The sequence below is a fragment of the Eschrichtius robustus genome, chromosome 14 (assembly GCF_028021215.1).
Source record: "Eschrichtius robustus isolate mEscRob2 chromosome 14, mEscRob2.pri, whole genome shotgun sequence".
Lineage (NCBI taxonomy): Eukaryota > Metazoa > Chordata > Mammalia > Artiodactyla > Eschrichtiidae > Eschrichtius > Eschrichtius robustus.
Genome location: NC_090837.1, coordinates 52,009,460 through 52,029,797, shown reverse-complemented (window position 1 = coordinate 52,029,797; position 20,338 = coordinate 52,009,460). Strand labels below are relative to the sequence as shown.

At 43.5% G+C, this 20,338-nt stretch overlaps 1 protein-coding gene across 5 annotated transcripts in view; it reads right to left on the bottom strand.

Moving 5' to 3' along the window:
• Positions 1 to 20,338, bottom strand: part of FHOD3 (formin homology 2 domain containing 3) — a 491,850-nt gene that overhangs the window by 140,811 nt on the left and 330,701 nt on the right. Inside the window, exon 11 of one of the 5 annotated variants that reach the window (XM_068562567.1) lies at positions 2,127 to 2,201. The exons of the other annotated variants lie outside the window; for them this stretch is intronic. Within the exon in view, the coding sequence (XP_068418668.1) occupies positions 2,127 to 2,201 (75 nt within the window). The remainder of the gene's footprint in view (positions 1 to 2,126; positions 2,202 to 20,338) is intronic. 5 annotated transcript variants of the gene reach the window in all.

Genomic DNA, 20,338 nt, shown 5'->3' with positions numbered 1-20,338 from the left:
CTGTGCTAAGTACCAGGCACTCTGGCAGGCAGATGGGGACTCATAATACTACCCCACCACCCTCCCCTGTTAACATACCACCTTCATGGGACTTGGTTTCTGGACACTCATCTTCTCCTCTCTTAAAGCCCCAACACTCTACCTGTCCAACAGGTTGTTTACTGCTTCTCCAAGTGAGTATTGGCTTGGTTTTTCAAGAGGGCCCCCAATTATACAAATATTGAATCACTATGCTGTACACCTGAAACCAATATAACGTTATGTCAATTACACCTAAATAAAAAAATTTAAAAAGAGGGCCCCCAAAACCACAGGCCACAGGGAAGACAGAAAAGCAAAGGACGAGAATATACAAAAGAAAGGAAGCAGCAGAGAGGGGAGCACAAGCTCAGCAGGGAAGAGAGGGAGAGAAGCAGGAGGCAGTGGGCCCCACTTGGGAGGGAAGGACGCTGCCCAGGTCCTCCAAGTCCTCAGAGACAGGCCCCGGGCTCCAGCTTCAGCCCTGCGTCACCCAGCTGCCTGGACACTAAACTTGTTATTCTACGCAAGCATCTAAAACCATCCCCTTCCCAACCAAAAGTGGGCATCCCGGAGAATGTTTTAACAGGATTACTTTACTAAAATTATGTTTCGATGACGTTATGGAAATAAAAGAAGCATAGTGTCGTTTTCCCCCTTTTGGTTTTTCTACTGGTTGAGCAATTAATTCAACGACCTCATGGTCTGTCTAATTTTGCTTCTGAATTTCAGCCAAACTAACTGGATCATACAATTCACTCAATTCACTACACGGCGTTTTTTGGTTTTGTTTGTTTGTTTGTTTGTTTGTTTAACATCTTTATTGGAGTATAATTGCTTTACAATGGTGTGTTAGTGTTTGTATTTTTAAAAAATTCTTTTTAATGACTAACTGGTTGGTCTCTATTATAACCCATGCAATTTCAGTCAACCACTGAGCAGTCAAATCTGTGGCCATACAGACCTCCGAAAACCACGGTGAGTGAACATCAGAAAATTAATTGGTACGCACGATATTTATACAATATTCAAATTCCTGTCAAATGATTAAAAAATTGTAAACTTTTCTCAGTGAAATCCAAGCCAATCTTCATTCACAAGCATGCAGCTGCTTTTCTCAATTTATGTGTATATTTGTTTTGTCCATTTCCATGTTTCTATTGCTCTCATCCCCCAGGACTGTCAGTGGTACTGAAGCCTGGGGACCAAGTGGGAGGGACCTGGGTCCCAGGAAAGCCCCGTCAGAAGCTGTGAGACCATCACCATCCCGGGCTAACACCACCCTGCTGGGGAAGATGAGGTTGCCAAGATATTTTTTCTTCCGGTCAAATGTGCAGCTCCTACCTTGTACACGGATACTGTTCTTGGGGAACGTGAGAGCTATGTTGGATGCATTTCATGAAAACTGTGTGAAAGATCACAATAACTGAGAATTTTAGACCTAAAAGACACTGGTAGAGGACTTGTGGTTTGGAGGTGCTCAAACTGGAGGCCACGTACTCCTGATGGTATACAAAGCCAATCTGGTAGACACCATTCCCCACGTACACAACCTCTCTGTGCCTCAGTTTCCTCACTGTATATAAGGGCTAGAAATAGAACCTACCTCTTCAGGGTTAAGTGATACTTTAAAGTACAGGGCTTGGCTCTCAATAAATGCTCAATAAATGTTAGCAATTATTATTATTACTCTTAATATGAGAGTGGCCATCAGTCAATACTGACTTTTATTATTGACTTTGGACAACTGATTGTTTAAAATATGCAAACCCTCTGCTCCCCATTCCCCGCTCTGCAGAGAGGTCCTGATCCACGCATCAGTGAAGGGCAGGCACACAGGCAAGCTGACAAGCACCTGCTGAAAAGTCCCCGTGCCATTTTGATTTGCACACCTCCCTCTCTCTGCCTCATCTCCGGTTTGCATAAGAATCATTGAGGTGTCCATACTTAAATAACCTAATTATACTAATGCCTGTGAAGTGATTCAAACTGCAATTGTTTGCCATCTCATGGGAAGCTATGAGCAATGTTTGAAAGAAAATCACATACATTAGAATAAAAACAGAAAGCTATAGAAAAGGGAAAGGAGATAAAGAAAAGACACCCACCTATTGGAAGAGAAAGACCGGAAGTTGTAAGGCTCGGAGGCAGAATACGTGCTCGGATGGAGAGAATCAGAGGAACTGTTAAAGGAAGGAAAACCCCACTCAAAACGCTGCCTGGAAAGCTGGCAAAGCACCTGGCTGCCTTCTGCAGATCAAAAGAGAGCCCGTGCCAGAGATATGGGCTAGAGATGTGTAGATTTTGACAGACTGTGCATATTTTTACAAACCTTAAATTAAAAAATCCATTTTTAGTAATTACGTTATAACACAAGAGCTCCTCAATTCAAGCAGCTGGAATTTTCTTCTGCCTTTTGCCTACATACTGGTAATTGGTGAGCGCTCAGGGAGTTCACACCACAACTGCTCTCTGCTCTGACTGGAATCTCCGCAAACGCAGCGAACGAAAGACAAGCCAGAGGATGCAGCTAACACGCTGCGTCACCGTCCTCGGGTTAGCCTCGCACAGGCCATCACGTGGGCCGGATCTACCTGCTTTCCTGCTGGGATTCGGCTTCCTTTTCCTTGGTGGACAAGGGCGAATCCTCAAAGTCATAGGAGAAGAGGTGGAAGGGGCTGTGAAGCACATAGGGCAGCTTTTCTACGGTCGGTGACGCCTTCGCGGGGCCGGGTGCGGCGCGGAAGGGCTGAGAAGCCGGGGAGGGCGTGGAGGGCGCCCGCAGGGCAGGCCCTGAGGACCCTCCGCGCAAGGCGGTCCCCGCTGCACTGCCGGCCGGGAGCTGCTTTCCCGGTGAGGAGGCACTGGAGGCCGCGGGGAGGGCCGGACTCTCGGGCTCAGCATCCTTTCTGGTGGGGACCTGCTCTGAGGCAGGGCCGGCCTCGACGCTGGGTCAGCAGGGAGGAGAGGAGGAGAGGAGGAGGGGGAAGGAAGGGGAGGGAAAGAGATTTGGGAGAGAGGGAGCAAAAGTTAGGAAAGAGAAAAAGACACGTAAAAGCTCACTACTGTTAGGGCCGCTCACTTAAGAGTCCAGCTGTGTTTCTTGACCTGCAGCATAAAAGCCAGAAGCCCTGGTTTTCCCAATAATCCTGGCGCCCTGGGCTTGCCAATCTGGGGGGTAAGACCCACCTAGCCTCTGAGCATACAAGGGCCTTTATGAGGGGATTTAGTGGAAGCTCAAAGGCTCTTCTGCACCTGCCCCTCAGTCCCCAAGTTTCTCCCCACTGGTTGTGTCGGCACCGGAATTTCCACAATTTGAACTTCATTTCTTTGTCTTGATCAAACAGGGGATCTGCCCTCCTCCTGAAACACCCAAACTTGAGGGCGAGGTATCCCACAAGCCCCATACTTAACAGTCAGTGCTTTCAGATCCTTTCTGGAAAGCAAGTGTGGAGAAGGAGAAAAGATGCCAGCAAGAAATGCAAAGAGCTGGAAATGAGGGGCCGGCAGAGTGAAGACACATTTTGCCCGGTTCACACTTCCCCCAGGGCCTCCTCTACCACTAAGCCCTAGATGTCTAGACTCCTGCAGGCAGGCCTCATTCTGCCACAGATACAGTTATGAAGACTTTCCATCTTCAGGGGACTGGATTTAGACCACTTAGACATTTTGAAGCCTACCTTTGTAACAGGAGAATCTACATTAAACTCTGCATTTTTCAAAACCATAGTCCTTTTCCCAGAGAACTTGACCCCCAGCCATGCCCACTTGGGAACGGGATGTGAGCTGTTTTTTTTCCTACCTCAAATCCAGAGCTCCATCTGTATATAAGGGCAGGGACATACCGGTTTCCCTGGCTCAAGGGGAAGATGGGATGAGACCACACTGCAGTGCCCAGGGCAGGCCTGGCACAGGTGGTACACACACACAGGGGGCACACGTGGTGGGCACACATGGCGGGCAAACACAAGGAAGCAGCCAGCAGGAAGGGGAAGCAGTGGAAGACACCAAGCCCACAGAAGTAAGCAGACTCTTTCCCACCACTTTTAAGTCTAGTAGGTTGACATCAGGGAAGAAATAACATCCAGATCAATGTTAATGAACACCGTGGTTAAGATCAAACGCTGGTGTTTAATATGCACACCTTTGCTTCCTAAAACTGAAAAGTCTAACTGTATAGTCTCTGATGAAGACACCCTCCAGAATCAGTCATATAGTCAAAGACACTGCAGAGGATAGGATAAACCACCATCTACCTGTGTAAATAACAATCCCATGTAAGGACAGCACGAGTCAGTAGGGACGCCTTTGGAGGCTGCTCTTTCCAGCCAGATTCTTCCATCTGGTCTGTAGGTGCTGCTGAACTGTTTGAGCCCCTGAGAGTGAAAAGTTTGTGGGTGGGACATACCATGCACATTTAAGCATGTGTGGAGCCACACTGATGTATTTATTGAGGGTCCACAAAATTTTCTGTGACTCATTTTTGACCTAAGGTGGGACTGTCAACTGAACCTCCTCCCTTCCCAGAGCATCCCTAACTAAAGTCACTACCCCCAAGCATGGCACTCGGCATGGGCGGGGGCCCTTGGTTAATGCCGACCTTTCTCCCCATCTCATTCTGGAATGTGTACCTCACTCTCTGTCACTAGGTCATTCCTTTCCTCTCTCTACATCCTGCTGGCTTCTTCCCGGACATTTCCAAAGGGGGGAAGCAATCAGTTCAGAGAGGATTCCACGACCCCTGGGAGTGGTGGGCATCTCAGCACGTCAAATGAGCCCGCCTGAGAACTTTTATGTGTGCCGGTGGCCCCGAGAATGAGGCCACAGCAGCAAAGAATCACATTAACTTTGAACTTGGCAAGAGAAAGATTTTACCCTAATTCATCCAAGATCCTTTTGACTTTGCTTATTTGTGGAAAAACTAACAGCAACAATATCAGTTTGCAGCGTAATCAATCAAGTGAAGGAACCATTCAGTTACAGAATTATTTTTGAATATCAGAAAATGAACTTACCCATGATCAATTTTTATTTTTCATACAGACATCATTTGGGGAAAATACCACAAAATTTACACATCTCTGCAAGGTGCCTGTGTCTGTTAACATTGCCCGAAGACAGAAAGGATGCACCTTGGAGAGGTGAGTGGAGGACAGAAAACTCCCCCAAAGGGCTGTAGAGCTATGGTAGTTGTTCTAGGCATGCAAATAAATGCTGGGAATTTTTTCTACGCTATATGGGGTGAAAAGTGTTTCTGTCCATTTGGATAAAAATCAAAATGCATTATTCCTACAGCAGACATCCACACATTATAGATAACACTGTACTGGTAAAATTAGTAGGAAGAAGGGGACACATGGAATTATTCTTCCTACAGTGTAGAGAAGGTTAAAGTTTTCCGAGCAGAGAGGAACATCCCGTTAGGTACTGTCAATCTGACTGAGCCAAAGCACTCAATGAGGGAGGGGACAGTGGGGAGAAAAGCTCCTGGCTGTGTCTCCCACAAAGCAAGGTTAGGAAGGCAGCGTCTGAGTAAAAAACACGGTTCTCTAGGGAAAACGTGCTCAGTTATTTCTATAAAACTAGTCACTCTGTGGCTCCGTGTAAACGTTTGCCAGTGGGAGCTAGTGAGGAAGGGAGGCGGCTACTGAAGGTTGGCTGCAAACTATCCCTTAGGAAGGAGACTCCAGGCTTTTGGTGGGAGCCAGGGAGTGTCCAGCCCTCGGTACCTGTCCTCGCCCGGACAGGGGGCATCGTCATCTTTCTCTTCCTCTGAATTGGGCTCCGTGACTGGCTGCTCCTCTTCCTCCTCCTCCTCCTCCTCCTCCTCAACCCTGAGGCAAGGCCAGGAAAAGAGAAATGCACACAGAGACAAGATGGAAAAGCAAGATAAGCATTACAGACAAACAGGAAGATGAAGCAAAAAAAAACTCCAGCTGGCTGAGATGAAAAGAGCACACTTAGAGGAGACAGTTGTGAGATGGGGAAATTTAAGTGTGGGCTGGAGATGCAATAACCCAGCACAAGCCAAATTTCTTTGTCAAGTTGGCTGGATGCTACTGCCTGCATCCCCCGACCCCGCTCCTCCCATCCCCCTACCACACATGATTCACAAGAGCTTCTGGCCTTGGGCAGGCCTCCCAGGTGGTTCTCCTTCTGCATACTGTCATGCAGTGGCTGTTCTCAGGGCTGCCCAGCGCCTGCAGCGAGAAGTCCTCATGTCTTCACTGCATTCCTTCCTGCACCACCCTCTACGGTTGGTTTTTGCATGTCACTCCCTCATTCTCAGTCAATGTGTTTGGGGGTGGGGGGCTGATTCCCCCCCCCCCACTTCAAGGGTTAACACATAGTCCAGGTGGAGTCAATCTGGGCCACCCCTGGGATTTCTCCTGGTGCCTTCAGGGATGAGAAGGTACAAGGACACCCTAAGTCTAGTGGAGGAAGGCTGCCTGTGAGTGACCCCGGCCCAAGAACAGCAGAGTTGGAGAAAGAGGGACGGAGGTGGAGAGAGAGGAAAGCAGTCTCCATGGCAATTTTAACACTTGCATCTAATACTTTTGAAGCTTCACCCTGGCCTTTCACTAACAGAAGATAATAACTTTTCATTTTTGCTTAAGGTAGTTTAACTTGGGTTTTGCCCTTGCAGCTAAACAAGTACAGACTTTGATAACTGAATCATTACCCTCCTTTGGCCTCTAAATCCTATCAACTTGTGACTTATGTGATGCAAGTGTTCCATGTGGAACACTTACCCAAGCTTCTCAATCCCTTGCCAAAGGGATTAAAACTCCTGAACTCCAATGACCTTCATCTTTGTTCACTTCAGGCCCTCACAGGCTGGACCTCACCATTACACCTAAGTAGCCCACCTTGGAAACCTTACATCCAAACTTCTGCGCCCCGACCACAAGCCCCCATTCCCCCAAATCTCTCATTCCTCTCCTCCCACCATAACTCTTCTGCAATCTCAGTGTCCTCCTCTACTTCCTAAACGTCCACCAGCTCCTTCTTTCCTTCAATCCTTATGAATCGACCGTTTCCCACTGTAGGCATCATTCTGCCAAAATCTGTAACTCTTTTGCCCCACTCTCCTTCAGTTACAGTTTTTCTTTTTACTGAAATATAAAATACATACAGAAAAGTACACGAATCACTGAGGTTTTACAGAATAGATGCATCTACATAATCAGCATTCCTTTAAAGCTCCCTTCCAACTGCTTCCCTCCCCAACTTGAAACAGCACAGGTCAGCTTTGCCTGATTTTCTTCTCCATCTAAAAGGAATCATACTGTATCCAGCTCCTTTTGTTCAGTATTACACTTGTGAGATTCATCTATACTGTTATGTGTACTTGAAGATCATTCTTTCTCATTGCTGTATAGTATTCTCTTACATGAATATACTATAATTTAGTTATCCATTCTACTGTTGATGATAATCAGGTACTTTTCAGTTTGGGGTCATTTTGAATAGGGCTGTTATAGATATTGTAGTACATGTTTTTTAGTGTTTTGGGTCATAAGATATGCTTAAATTCATCTTTATTAGAAACTGTCAAACAATTTTTTAAAATGAATGAATGAATTTACATTCCCATAGATAGTATATGAGCATTCTGGTTCTTCCACATCCTTGCCAAGATTTTATGTTTTTGTCTATTTCATTTGCCATCTAATCTGTGTGTGATGATGTCTCATTGTGGTTTTACTTTGCTTTCCCTGATGACTAATGAAGATGGGCACATTATCATACTTTTAATGTCTATTTAGATATCCTCTTTTTGAAGTGTCTAAGTACTTTGCCTTTAAAAAAAAAAAAGAAAAGGCTCAGACTTCCCTGGTGGCGCAGTGGTTAAGAATCCGCCTGCCAATGCAGGGGACACAGATTCAATCCCTGGTCCAGGAAGATCCCACGTGCCGTGGACCAACTAAACCCATGCACCACAACTACTGATCCTGTGCTCTAGAGCCCGCGAGCCACAACTACTGAAGCCCGAGCGCCTAGAGCCTGTGCTCCGCAACAAGAGAAGCTACTGCAATGAGAAGCCTGAGCATCACAACAAAGAGTAGCGCCCACTTGCCACAACTAGAGAGAAAGCCCACACGCAGCAACGAAGACTCAATGCAGCCATAAATAAATAAATAATAAATAAATAAACTAAAAAAAAAAAGGCTTTTTATTTTTGATTTGTAGAAATTCTTTACATAATTTGGACACAAGTAATTTGTCATATTCTAGTGTTGCAAATATGTTTTCCCTGTGGGTTGCCTTTGCATTCACTTTATGGTATCTTTTAATAAACGTAACATTCTTAAGCTTAATGGGGCCCTATTTATCTTTTTTTCTTTGATGGTTAGTGTCTTTTTTGTCCTGTTCTTTTTTTTTTTTTTTGCTTACACCAAGGTCTTAAAGGCATTCTCTTATGTGACCCTCTAAAAGCTTTATTATATAAACTTTCACATTTAAATTTGCAGTCCATCCATAATTTATTTAGTGTATCATATGAGATAGGGGTAAGATACACTTTATCCCCACGTGGACATACAATTGGCCCAGAACCATTTAGTAAAAAGGCCATATTTTCCCCATGTTAGTATCATCTTTATCATAAATCAACTATATATCTGTGGGTTTCTGGACTTTTTCTCACCATTAGTCAATTTTTCTATCCTTGCATGAATACTCTGCATGAATCTTTGCATGAATACTATCTTAATTATTACAGTTTTATGATAGACCTTGACATTGCGAAGTAAGTCCTTTGCCCTTTATACTTTCATAGAATTTTTGAATCAGCTTGTCAATCAGCTTCACCAAAATCTAGCTGGACTACTAGTTGGGACTGTATTGAATTTATACACAAATTAGAAGAAGAACTGACAATTTTACATACTGAGTCTTCCAATCCATGGCTGTGGTATATCCTTTATTTAGATCTAATCTTATTCCAATATTCTTTCATTTCTTTTAAAGCTTTAAATTTTCAGTAGAGGTCTTATATATTTTCTGTTAAATTTACTTCTAAATATAAATTTTAATGCTACTGTACATGTTATCAATTTCCAATTTAATTTTCTATTTATTTGATGATATATAGAAATAAAATTGATTTGGGGGTAAATTTACCTTGTATCCAGCAACTTTTCCAAATTTACCAATTGTAATACTTTTTATATAGATTTCTTTAAATTTCCTATATAGACAGTCATACCGTCTGTAAGGAACGATGGTTGTATTTATTTTGCTCCAATTCTTATGCCTTTCTTTTTCTTGCCTTATTACACTGGCTAGGAACTGCAATATTACACTGAACTGAAGTGATGACAGTAAGCATCCTTTCATTGTCCCAAATATCAAGAGGAAATATGAGCTCTGCCACAGATTTTTTATTCTTTATCAGATCAAAGAAGTTTCCTTGTTTGCTAAGAGTTTTTGCCATATATGAGTGCTGAATTCTATCAAATGCTTTCTTTCCATTTATCAAGATAATCATATGATTTTCCCCTTTATTTCTGTAAATTCAATGAATTACAAAACTGCTTTTTAAAAGGTTAAACGAACCTCGCATACCAGCAATAAACCCCACCTTGTTATACCATGTTATCCTTTTTATAAACACCTGGGTTCTATTTGTTAATATTAAGAATTTTTTAAATTGAAGTATAGTTGATTATAATATTATTAAGAATTTTTTACGTATATCTTCTGGAAAGAGATTGATCTACAATTCCTATTTCTTAAAATGTGTTGATCAGCTTTTATGGAATAAAGGTTATGCAAGCCTCATAAAGAGGTAGGGCAGAGAGGGTGACACCTGTGGAGCTAAAGAAAAAGAGATGGATCCGAAAAAAATTAAAACAGATTTGGCTGAATTTGGTGACTGGTTAGATGTGGCAGGAAAGGAAGAAAGAAGTATGGGTACAACCCCATGGTTATATACCCCATACCTGGATTGAGGGGTGATTCTGTCAGAAACAAGGAAGTCAGTGGAACAGTGAAGACAGCATTCCTCCTGTAATGCCACAAGCCACAAACGAGCACACCCCATCTGTCCTTCCGAGCCTGGTACAGCTCACCCTCACACACCACAGTCCTTTTTCTTGGCAGTCCTTTTCTGCTCTAACAGCAGTCAACGTAAAAACTGTACCCTCAACCTTCAGCCTGAGGCTACCTTCCCTCAGCTTGATCAGGAATTTGCAAATGTTATTACTTCTGGTCTGCCCAGAACCCACGGATCTCTACCCTGCCAACCAATGGGTCTCTCCTCTTTAACACAAAACAGGGAGCCCCATCCTCCAGAATGACTTGACTTCATTTGTTCTCCCAGGTGGTAAAGTTATTTAGAAGCAAAGTCTGCTGGAGTTGGAGAGGCTCGGAGCCAACTGCCTGGGTTGTACTCCAGCTCCATAATTTACCAGCTGTGTGACCTTGGGCCCCACTTTCCTCATCCCAATTTAGGATATCAACAGTACCTACCTTCTAGGAGGACTGGGTTAATATGTAAAGCACTTTGAAAAGGAGCAGTATACAGTGAGCAAATCAATTTGTTTTAGCTATTAGCTCTCATCATCATCATCACCATCATCGTCACTGGCTTTGGAGCCTTCTTAGGAAATCTCTGCCATCCCCCACTAATGGATACTCAGAACTCTGCTTGATTCACTAAGGAAGAGGACATAGTACTCTGCAAAGCATTCCCAATCACTGGCAGATAGTAACACTTTCCCCTTTATAACTTCCACCTGTGTAAGCTGTGTATTTTTGATCCTCCTCTCTTGCATGTAGCTGTCATACAGATGTATGAAGACAGTGATTCTGATCAACATCCCAACCTGTTTCCTCTTTGGGCTCAACATCTCTGACCCTGCAATAAATCTTCTGATGACTTGTGTATGTCATAGCTTTGCTATCATGAGTGGCAGAGCAGGACCAAGGGCAGGCAGCACAATGACTCACTCACTCAGGGAATCCACTTCCAGGAAGTCCCATGGTCAAAGCACTGGCCTTGCCCTACAACTCAAATGCATGTAGAAGGAAATACCCTCTCGTAGGGCACAGGACTTTCTATGCTTGATTTTATTTAGTTTCATCCTAGTAGAATTAGTCAAATGGAATGATATTTTATGCTGCTAATATTTAAGATTGAAGAATTAGTTCAGACAATTTTTCTTTTTCCCTAGCTGAATTGTCTCTTAAAGTACAACTTAATCTTGTTTATACTTGTTCTAAGGCATTCTGGGTCTTTGGCCTCTGGCTTTCAAATACCTCTAGGGGTATTCTGCTTGTTTCTAATTGATAAGGAGTTACTCTAGGGCACAGGCCTGTTCTGAACCCATCAGGTAGTCTCCTTTTAACCACAAACAGTCCCAGACTGGAGGCCACCCTCTTCACGTTGGAAAAGCAACAGGCCCACCGCCTGACCAATTCTGCAGGGCACAGTTTCCTTCAAAGTCAAATTAACTTTCTCAAATTCGGGTCTCAGGCTGATGTCACGTTTCTTAGGCTTCAAAAAACAAGAAGGAAAATGGATGTTGCTGAGACGTTTTAAAAGTACAATAGAAACATTTAAAACAGTATTAAAGTATATTCTAGGACCAAAGCAATCAGGATGAGGAAGAGTTAAGCAACACATTTGGAGCAGACATTTCAACACATCTAATAGACATAAACTCAAATCAGGAATATGAAAAAATATATTTTAAAAATCAGTAAAAACACAACTATAAAAGTGAGCAAAATACACAATCATGGCCAATACATTTATATGAAATGATATTTTAAAACCGAAGTTTAAATATAAATCAATCAGAGTTTAATAGAACTCAATTGGAACTACAATGAGATACCATTTTTATCTGCTTGGCAAAATTAAGAAATCTGAAGATAATACTAAGCACTGAAGAGCATTTAGATCAACTGGCTCTCATATATTGCTGATAGGAGTGTGCATTAGCATAATGACTCTGGCAAAATAATTGGCACTATCTCATAAAGTTAAGCATTCATATCATGAATATGACTAACATCACACCTAGAAGTGGCATTGCTGTAGCCTGGGGCAGTGGTTCTGAACCAGGTGATTCTGCCCCCTAAGGGACATTTGTCAATGTCGGGAGACATCTAGTCTTAGATGTTGCATCCTACAATGCGCAAGGCAGCCCTCCACAACAACATTTGCACCGAACACTTTTGGTCCAAAATGTCAACAGTGCCGAGGTTGTGAAACCCTCTCTAGGGATGCCAAAGCATGTGCACCGGGATATGAGTCTGAGAATATTCTCAGCAGCACTGTCTGTAATTACCAAAAAATGGAAACAACCCAAATGCTCACCAATGGGAAAAAGGATAAATAGATTGCGGTATATTCCAAGCAGAGAAAACGGAAGACCTTCAGCATCACATGACAATATGGATGAACCCTGGAAGCATGATGTGGAGTGAAGACAAGTGCAAAGAGAAACTACAATATTCTAATATTTTTTATAAAGTTCAAAAAGGCAAAATTGTATAATATACTATTGTTATATAATATATATATATCTGATAATACTAAAAACAAATAACAACAAACCCATAAGACAACACTAAACAATATTTAAGAGTGCTGGTTACCCAGGTTCAGAGATGTGAAAGTTGGAAGCTCATAGTAAGTTAAGGGTAATGCTCTGGGTTTCTAGCTAGACAGTAGTCTCATGGATGTTCTTTATATTAATATTTATATACCATTAATAATTAATATTAATAATGTTAATCATGTTTATAATACTAATATTTATAATATTTATATTTATATAAAATAAATAAACTAGGAGAGGGCCACACATGGACCAATGATGCCAGTGTATCATGAACTAAGGATTATGATTAATTCAATTCTGGACAATTAGAATTTTTTAAATAGATTCTATTTTTTAGAGCAGTTTTAGTTTCATAGCAAAATTGAGCAGAAGGTGCAGAGATTTCCCATAATAAGTAACAATACAAACATTTTTTAAAAGTGAAGAAGTGTAACCATGGGGCAAGGGCTCTCTCTCCATTTACCCAACAATTATTTATTGAGCATTTATTATGTGCAAGATGCAGGGGTACAGTGGTTAGTAGAGGTTCTCACCCTTAATGTTTACAGGTCTGTGGGGGAGAAAGACATTAATCTAATTGTACCAGGAAGTACTCAAGTGAGAAAAATTTCCACAGTGCTGTTGGGGCAAAACTCAGGAGGCCAAGCAGGAATTGACCAGAGGACAAGATGGGACTTTACACATGACACTCTCCTGCTCCAACACGTACACGCTAACCTTAGGATTAAGTCCAACTTGCTCAGCTAATACCCCCATCATCTTGCCAACTTCATCTCCCTCTCTCCCTTCAGCAACTCCCCCACCCTAGTCTTAATCAGTCTATTGAGCTGTCCACCCAACACCAAGGGCATTTCAGCTTGGGGTCCTCAAAGGAGCCATTCTCGCTGCCTGGAGTTACTCCTTCTGCTGTTTCTCTAGTGGACCCAGCCGCCAGGGACATCCAGTAAGTACTCACTGCCTGTTGCAGATCTTTGGCCCAGTGGACCTCGCATGGTGCTCAGCATGGAGATACTCGCTATGGATGGTCAACAGACAGAGTGGCAAGAACTGGAAAAATGACCTTGGAGATCTCCCCACGTTGCAGATAAGAAAGACGAGGTCCAGAGAAGGCAAGATCACACAACCTGCCAGTAAGAACTGGCGACGTCATGAACCCGAAGCAGAATCTAAACGGGTTTCATTGCTCCACCGTCACTGCACATTTCCTTCTAAGCAATAGCACCCTGGATGGTGCTTCTCAATCCTCCCTGCACAGGGCATAGACAAGAACATCTGCACAGCCCTCCAGAGTAACGGACAGGAGACCCGCCCAGTGCCCCAGTCACCCCGGACCTGCCTGGTTGCCCTGAGGGGGAAAAAAAAAAAAAAAAAAAAAAAAAAAAAAAAATCAGTGTCTTGACACAGGTGTGACCCATTTGTGGCAACTAGTTAGTAAGTTCTGTATTAAGGTTTAGATAAGATGCAGGCATTTTAAATGCCCCATTTAGTTCTGTAAAATGCATATGACATACTATAATTAGATGAAAAAAATATGTCATAGAAATAGTGTTACTGTGAATATAATTAATGCCACTAAATTGTACAATTAAAAATGGTTAAAATGGTAAACTTTATGTTATGTATATTTTACCACAATAAAAATTTTTTAAAATTTACAATTTAAACAAACAAACACAAACACAAAAACAAACAGAAGAAATAGTGTGTTAAATTTCTGTCAGACAAAGTGCCCCCTTGGGCTCCATCTGTATCCCTCAGATGGAGCAAACACTGCATCCCTCTGTGAGACAGTACACTTCAACTGGAGTTTGAACTTAGCCTCCCGGTGACTCATACTTTCTGCTCTCTTCAAGGCCGTTTCTAGGTTACCAAGGCCCCAAGAAGGGATTTGAAAATTTCCAATTACTTATCTTAATCAGTTAAGACGTATATCTGACCAACTGAAGCAGTGATTTCATTCAAAAATAGTTTTGTTATCCAGCCAAAAAAAAAAAAAAAAAAGAAGAAGCAGCAGCTTTCCTCAAAAGATTTTTGCCAGCTACTAAGAGAATGAAAAGACGTTTAAGAGAGCCCAGCTGTTGCTCTGATGTTTCCATGGTGAGAACCCAAAGTTAGACAGGAAAGTATTTATTGCCCCTGTAACACTCAGAGTTTAGAAGGAGCATATTTACCGGCCACGGATACTGAATATACCCAGGAACTGCACAACTGGCCAGAACCTTAATGCACGAGCCATTATTTTGCTATTTTGTTTTAGAATAAAATACTATTGGACCCAGCACGTTATTTCTGCGGAAAACATGGAGCAGTTTAATGTAATGGAATTCCAGTCTGCATAGCCTAAAACCAATAGGAAAAAAAGACACAATTAGTAGCCTGGTTGCAGGTTTATTTAGGAGTCAAACAAGTCAATCCAGTGATAACTGCGGACTATGAGGTGTCTCACTACTTTCTTTTGTGGGTACTTTGATTTTATGTTTAAAAAAGACTTTATTCCAAGCCAGAGAGACCACCTAATTGCCTTAAGTGTCTCTTAGAGGCCTGAGAGAGCGGACGAGAAACTAGCATGAAGGTAGACTGGAATTCTCTGTGACCTTTTGGAAACTGCGGGGACGCCAAGCACAGACCCAGGCTGAGGTTTCAAGATGGCAGCCTCCAGAGGCGAAAGCAGCCCTGCCTGCGTCTGGCTTGGCTCCATCCTGAGACCCAGAGACTCTCTTATGTCACCCATAAAATAAAGTGCAACAGCAGAACAGGAGCCTTCATCTCTGGTAGTCTGTGATAGCCGACGAAATGAAATTGTGTGGACATCAGACAAGTTCTCTCATCTCCAGAAGTTGTACAACTATTAGTCAAATAGTGTGCTGTCTAGCCAAGCTCACTTTTAAATGTTTCGAATAACAGAACTTCTTACACACATTCTGTCTCATGTTTTCACAAACAGGAAGGCAATGATACTAAAGAATGAAAGACTCCAAGTTAGAAAGAGACATGATATGTGTGTCTTTAAGAGGCAGATATCAAACGTAACCACCACGAGGAAGCCAACCCCGTTTCAGAGTTCTGTGTGTAGGACCATCTTTCAAACTCATGACTCAGTTTGATTCTAGAACTCGAATTGCCTTTTCACATGCTTTGGACTTCAACACACCACCATCAATCATCCTTCAGGACTCAGCCCAAATGCCTGAGGAGGCTTTTTGGCCACCCCCACCCCCCACACCCTGCCCCATCCCACTATCCTCTTTTCTAAAAAAATCTTTTAAATTAATATTTAATTATAAGAATTCATACTCCCTTTGAGAAAGTATAATATTACTGATAAAAATTAAGTCCCCTTTGACCAGAGGTAACCACGGTTATAAAGTCGGTGGGTAAATTTCCAGATTAAAAAAGAACGTTTTAACATATATTATTCTACAGTCCTTTTAATACAGCAATTGATGTGGCAAGTATGTTGGTACTTCTGGTGTGACGCATTTCTTATAATTGCTAGTTGCATCCCATCATGTGGCTATGCCATGTTTTCCTTATCTAGCCACTCCCCAAGTTGCTGTTACAAGTGACGCTGTAATGACAATCCCTGCACGTGTCCTTGTGAACTGCACGTTATTGCCAAGTGCATATCCTTACATCCCTGCTACCTGCACACAGCCCTGTTTGCAGCCTTCAAAAGCCCTCTTCCAAAGCTACACACATTTACTGACTACAATATTTATGTGCACCCTGTCTTATGAGGCTGGAAGAGTCATAAGGGTCATGCTTACCACTGTATCCTCAGAACCGAAAATCTGGCAGGTACAGGAAAATACAAGCTGGTGAATAATGAAGGAATGAAAGAATATCATTTTGTTCTCCTTTGGCTCATAAGCTACTATTCCTGCCTCAACAAACTCAGGGCAGTAATCATAACATCAAAGTTCATAAAATGTCAGGACTGACTAAGAAGTCTATCCCTGTATGGTTACTGTGAAATAATATACTCAGTGTTGGGGTTTCGCTGATAGAGAATTGGTGGCTTGCTTGTTTACTTATGGGCGTGAGCTATTATGGATGTGGACCCAAGTCCCAGCCATGTTTTAACAACAACAAAGTCACTTCTTCTTCTTTTTTTTTTTTTTTATAAATTTATTTTATTTTATTTATTTTTGGCTGCGTTGGCTCTTCACTGTCGCACGCCGGCTTTCTCTAGTTGTGGCGAGCTGGGGGCTACTCTTCATTGCGGTGCGCGGGCTTCTCACTGGGTGGCTTCTCTTGTTGCAGAGCACGGGTTCTAGGCGCGTGGGCTTCAGTAGTTGTGGTGCACGGGCTCAGTAGTTGTGGCTCGCGGGCTCTAGAGCGCAGGCTCCGTAGTTGTGGCGCACGGGCTTAGCTGCTCTGCGGCATGTGGGATCTTCCCGGACCAGGGCTCGAACCCGTGTCCCCTGCACTGGCAGGCGGATTCTCAACCACTGCGCCACCAAGGAAGTCCCAAAGCACTTCTTCTCTGCTTCATGATTTTTTCCCCTTTTCAGGATCAAAATTATTTACTCTTCTAACTCAAAGTCAATTTTGCAAAGCTTGTTATAAGTGAAAAAAATATAGATAAAGAAAGAAAAATATCTTCCCAAGTTCAGTAAGTATTTGTTTCACTTCAGAAGGCCTGCCACTGGCATGAAGCCCTGATACCCTACACCCGCTCGCCCTGTTCTGTCCCAAGACCTCTAGGAGACCAAGGCCCGCACGCCACAGGCCCCGACTGGCCACTTCCTCATGGGGGCTCATCTCCAGTCAATGTTTAAACTCATGTTTATAAAACCAGAACTGCATGACTGGGGAAAAAGAAAAAAAAAAAAAAAAAAAAAAACCTCAGGAATTAAAATAATTTCTCTGGAGGCAAACGTGATTACTGTAATGGAGTATTCCTGAAGTGCGATATAATTGTCTCTGATTCCTCACTGAGTTATTGTGTCTTTGGGAAGCATGCTTTATCAGGATGTTCAAATGGCACTTAGGCTGCAGATACCCGTCCCAAATGTGCCCAGGCTTCCCTGTTCTGCAGGCCACTCTCCCAGGGCAAGGGGTAGGCTTCCCTCTACTTGGCTTGGCCCTGCCTCCTGTTTCTCTCCAGGGAAATCAGACTCTCACTGGGCTGGGGGGGTGGGGGTGAGGCTGCAGTCACTCATTTATTCTAGTTATTTAACAAACTCTCTGATGGGCGCTCTCACGCAAAGCACTTTACATGGTCCACCCCTGAACTCCTCGCAGGAACTGCTGAGGTGGTACTATTACTACCCCATTCACAGCTGAGGAGCTGAGGCCCAGAGAGGTTAAGGAGCTTGCCCAGAGTCACAGAGCTAGAAGCCGGGATCTGAACCCAGGTAGTCCAACCCTAGCATCTAAGCTCCTGACCACGATGCTCTGCTACCTCCACTATGATCATTTCTTTGTGGCTGGAAATAAATGCCTCTTCTCTTTAAGCACAGGAAGAAGCTGTGAATCGTTCCTTCTTTCAGATTCTTTTCATGTATTCAAGTGTATAGGGAGTCTACCAGTTCTCACCCTTTGCCCATCTCACCGAGGCCCCATTCCACCATGAGGAGCATCAGTGATGCCTTGATATAGACAAACTTGGACCACAACTATAGCCCATGTTAATCCTCATCAGTCTCTGAAACATCAACATTACCTCCCTTAGAAATCAATGTTTTTTCTACAAGAATATGATGCTTCTGTGATCACTGTCAGCTCGCTGAACACATGTGTGAGACAAGAATGACATTAGGCCAGGTCTCTCTTTCTTTGGGTCTCTCCTCGTCAATTTCCAAAGCCTATTCCAAAGGGGTCCCTTGCAAAATGCTTCACCAGCATCACCTTGGTCCACTATAAACACCTTTTGTGCCATGTCAGATTTGACCTCCTCAGCCTACATTTTCAGGGTTTTATTTCCCTGCTAGTTCAACCTTCATCACTGAAGAGTTACTACCAGGCTCCCTCCACAGACTCTTGTAAAAGAGACAATCTCATTCTTCCTTCCATGATTGGGTTTAATTGACTCAGTTTAGTAATCATTAGAAAGCCCCTGCTCCATCTCCAAAGGGATCCTGGAATTGCCAGGGATATAAAGAGAGAGATGCTTGCTCTCCAGAAGGACCACCCACACCCATACCTGCATGAACTGCCAACAAAATCAGCTCTGCCAGAAAGGGCTGTGAACAGTCAGGACATGGATGGGAAGACGTGTATTACAGAAAATGGAGAGTTTGCAAGGTCAAGGGCAAGCAGGCTTGACACTGATCGAAAATACCCAAAGCAAGTCAAAGATATAACTTGAAACAAAAACCTTTCCTTCTCTTTGAAGCGTGTTCACCACTCCCACAGTAAAGGGCTGTCTCTTCCTGCAACATCACACCAAGTAAGGCCACTCTAGCTTGAGAAGCATTCACACTTGAAGACAACCAATATCAAGGTTCATTGACTTGGGAAGTAAGTGAACTTCTCGGTTTCAGAATTTCATGACAATTCTACACTTTATCCATTCACTTCTCTGCTCACTTGGTTTGTTTTCCCTGGGTTATGGCATCTAAGCCCAAGCTTCAACCCTCACCTGCATGTACCTGAGTTCCAGAGGTGCCTATCCAACTGCATATGGGACGTTCTACCTGTGAACCATATATCTCAAACTGAAAATGCCCACAGCTTACTCAGTGGCCTGACAGCCATCCCACGACCCTAAGTCAGTGGCTGCCTAGGGATCACCCCGGACTCATTCCTCTTTCTCACCATACAGTCCAGTCACCATCCCACAAATGACGTCCATCCTGTATCTCATCACCTTCTCCTGCTTGCCATTCTCCCTGCCACTGCCTGTCGGGCCTTTCCACCTCTCTCCAGACTGTGGCCCAGGCCTCACCAGGCTCCCTGTTTGCTGTCTGCTCTCCTCCCATGCACTCTCTGTGCTGTTCCCACAGGGGTCTTGCTGAAATACCACCCCGATCTCACTTCTTCACTTAAAATTCATCAGTAGCTCTGTTCAGTTTTAAAGTTTTGCCATTTTCTTCAGAATCTAGAAAACTCCCCCAAATTCAATTCAGCAAAGTCCAAACCCCCAAAGAAATCTGCAATCTGATCACAGTGAATCTCTTGAGAAACCAGAAGTCCTGCGCCAGAAATCAGAAGGAGCTTTGCAAAGTGACCTCTTCCTCATAGCTTTTGCTTCTGTCCTCTCTTGGAGGAGGTGCTCTCAGCTGCAAGTTCACAGCCCTCTGCCCAGCCCCCCACCCCCCAGCCATCTCCCCTCCTATCCTTCCTTTGCTGTTCAATACTCAGGAAACCACGAAGGGCTTCCGGGACATTAACTGGTAAATCTGAATCACTGGCTGTATTCTAATCATACCTACCTGAGGAGGTCACATCCCTTGCTGGTGAATCCCACTGGTAACGAACCAGTACCGTCAGATCAATCTTCCCAAGTAGCTACTTGCCGCTTATGGTACCAGTGGTTGTTAATCTAGTTGTGGTGAAATCCTCTAGCACGGTTTTGCCAGTGCACAGAATCTTCTCGCCAGTTCACGTTCATACTTATTTAACGATGACCTTCTTTAATAGCACAACATCCGGGAAAGCTCCAGGGCATGGAGTGACTACAGTAACAACACTGAGCTAAGCCCACATTTGCGCTGCCTCTCTTGACTCCCCTGCCACTCTATTAAAGCTGCATCAGCGCCCTGAGTTTACAGCGGAGGAGACCGAGGCCAAGCCTG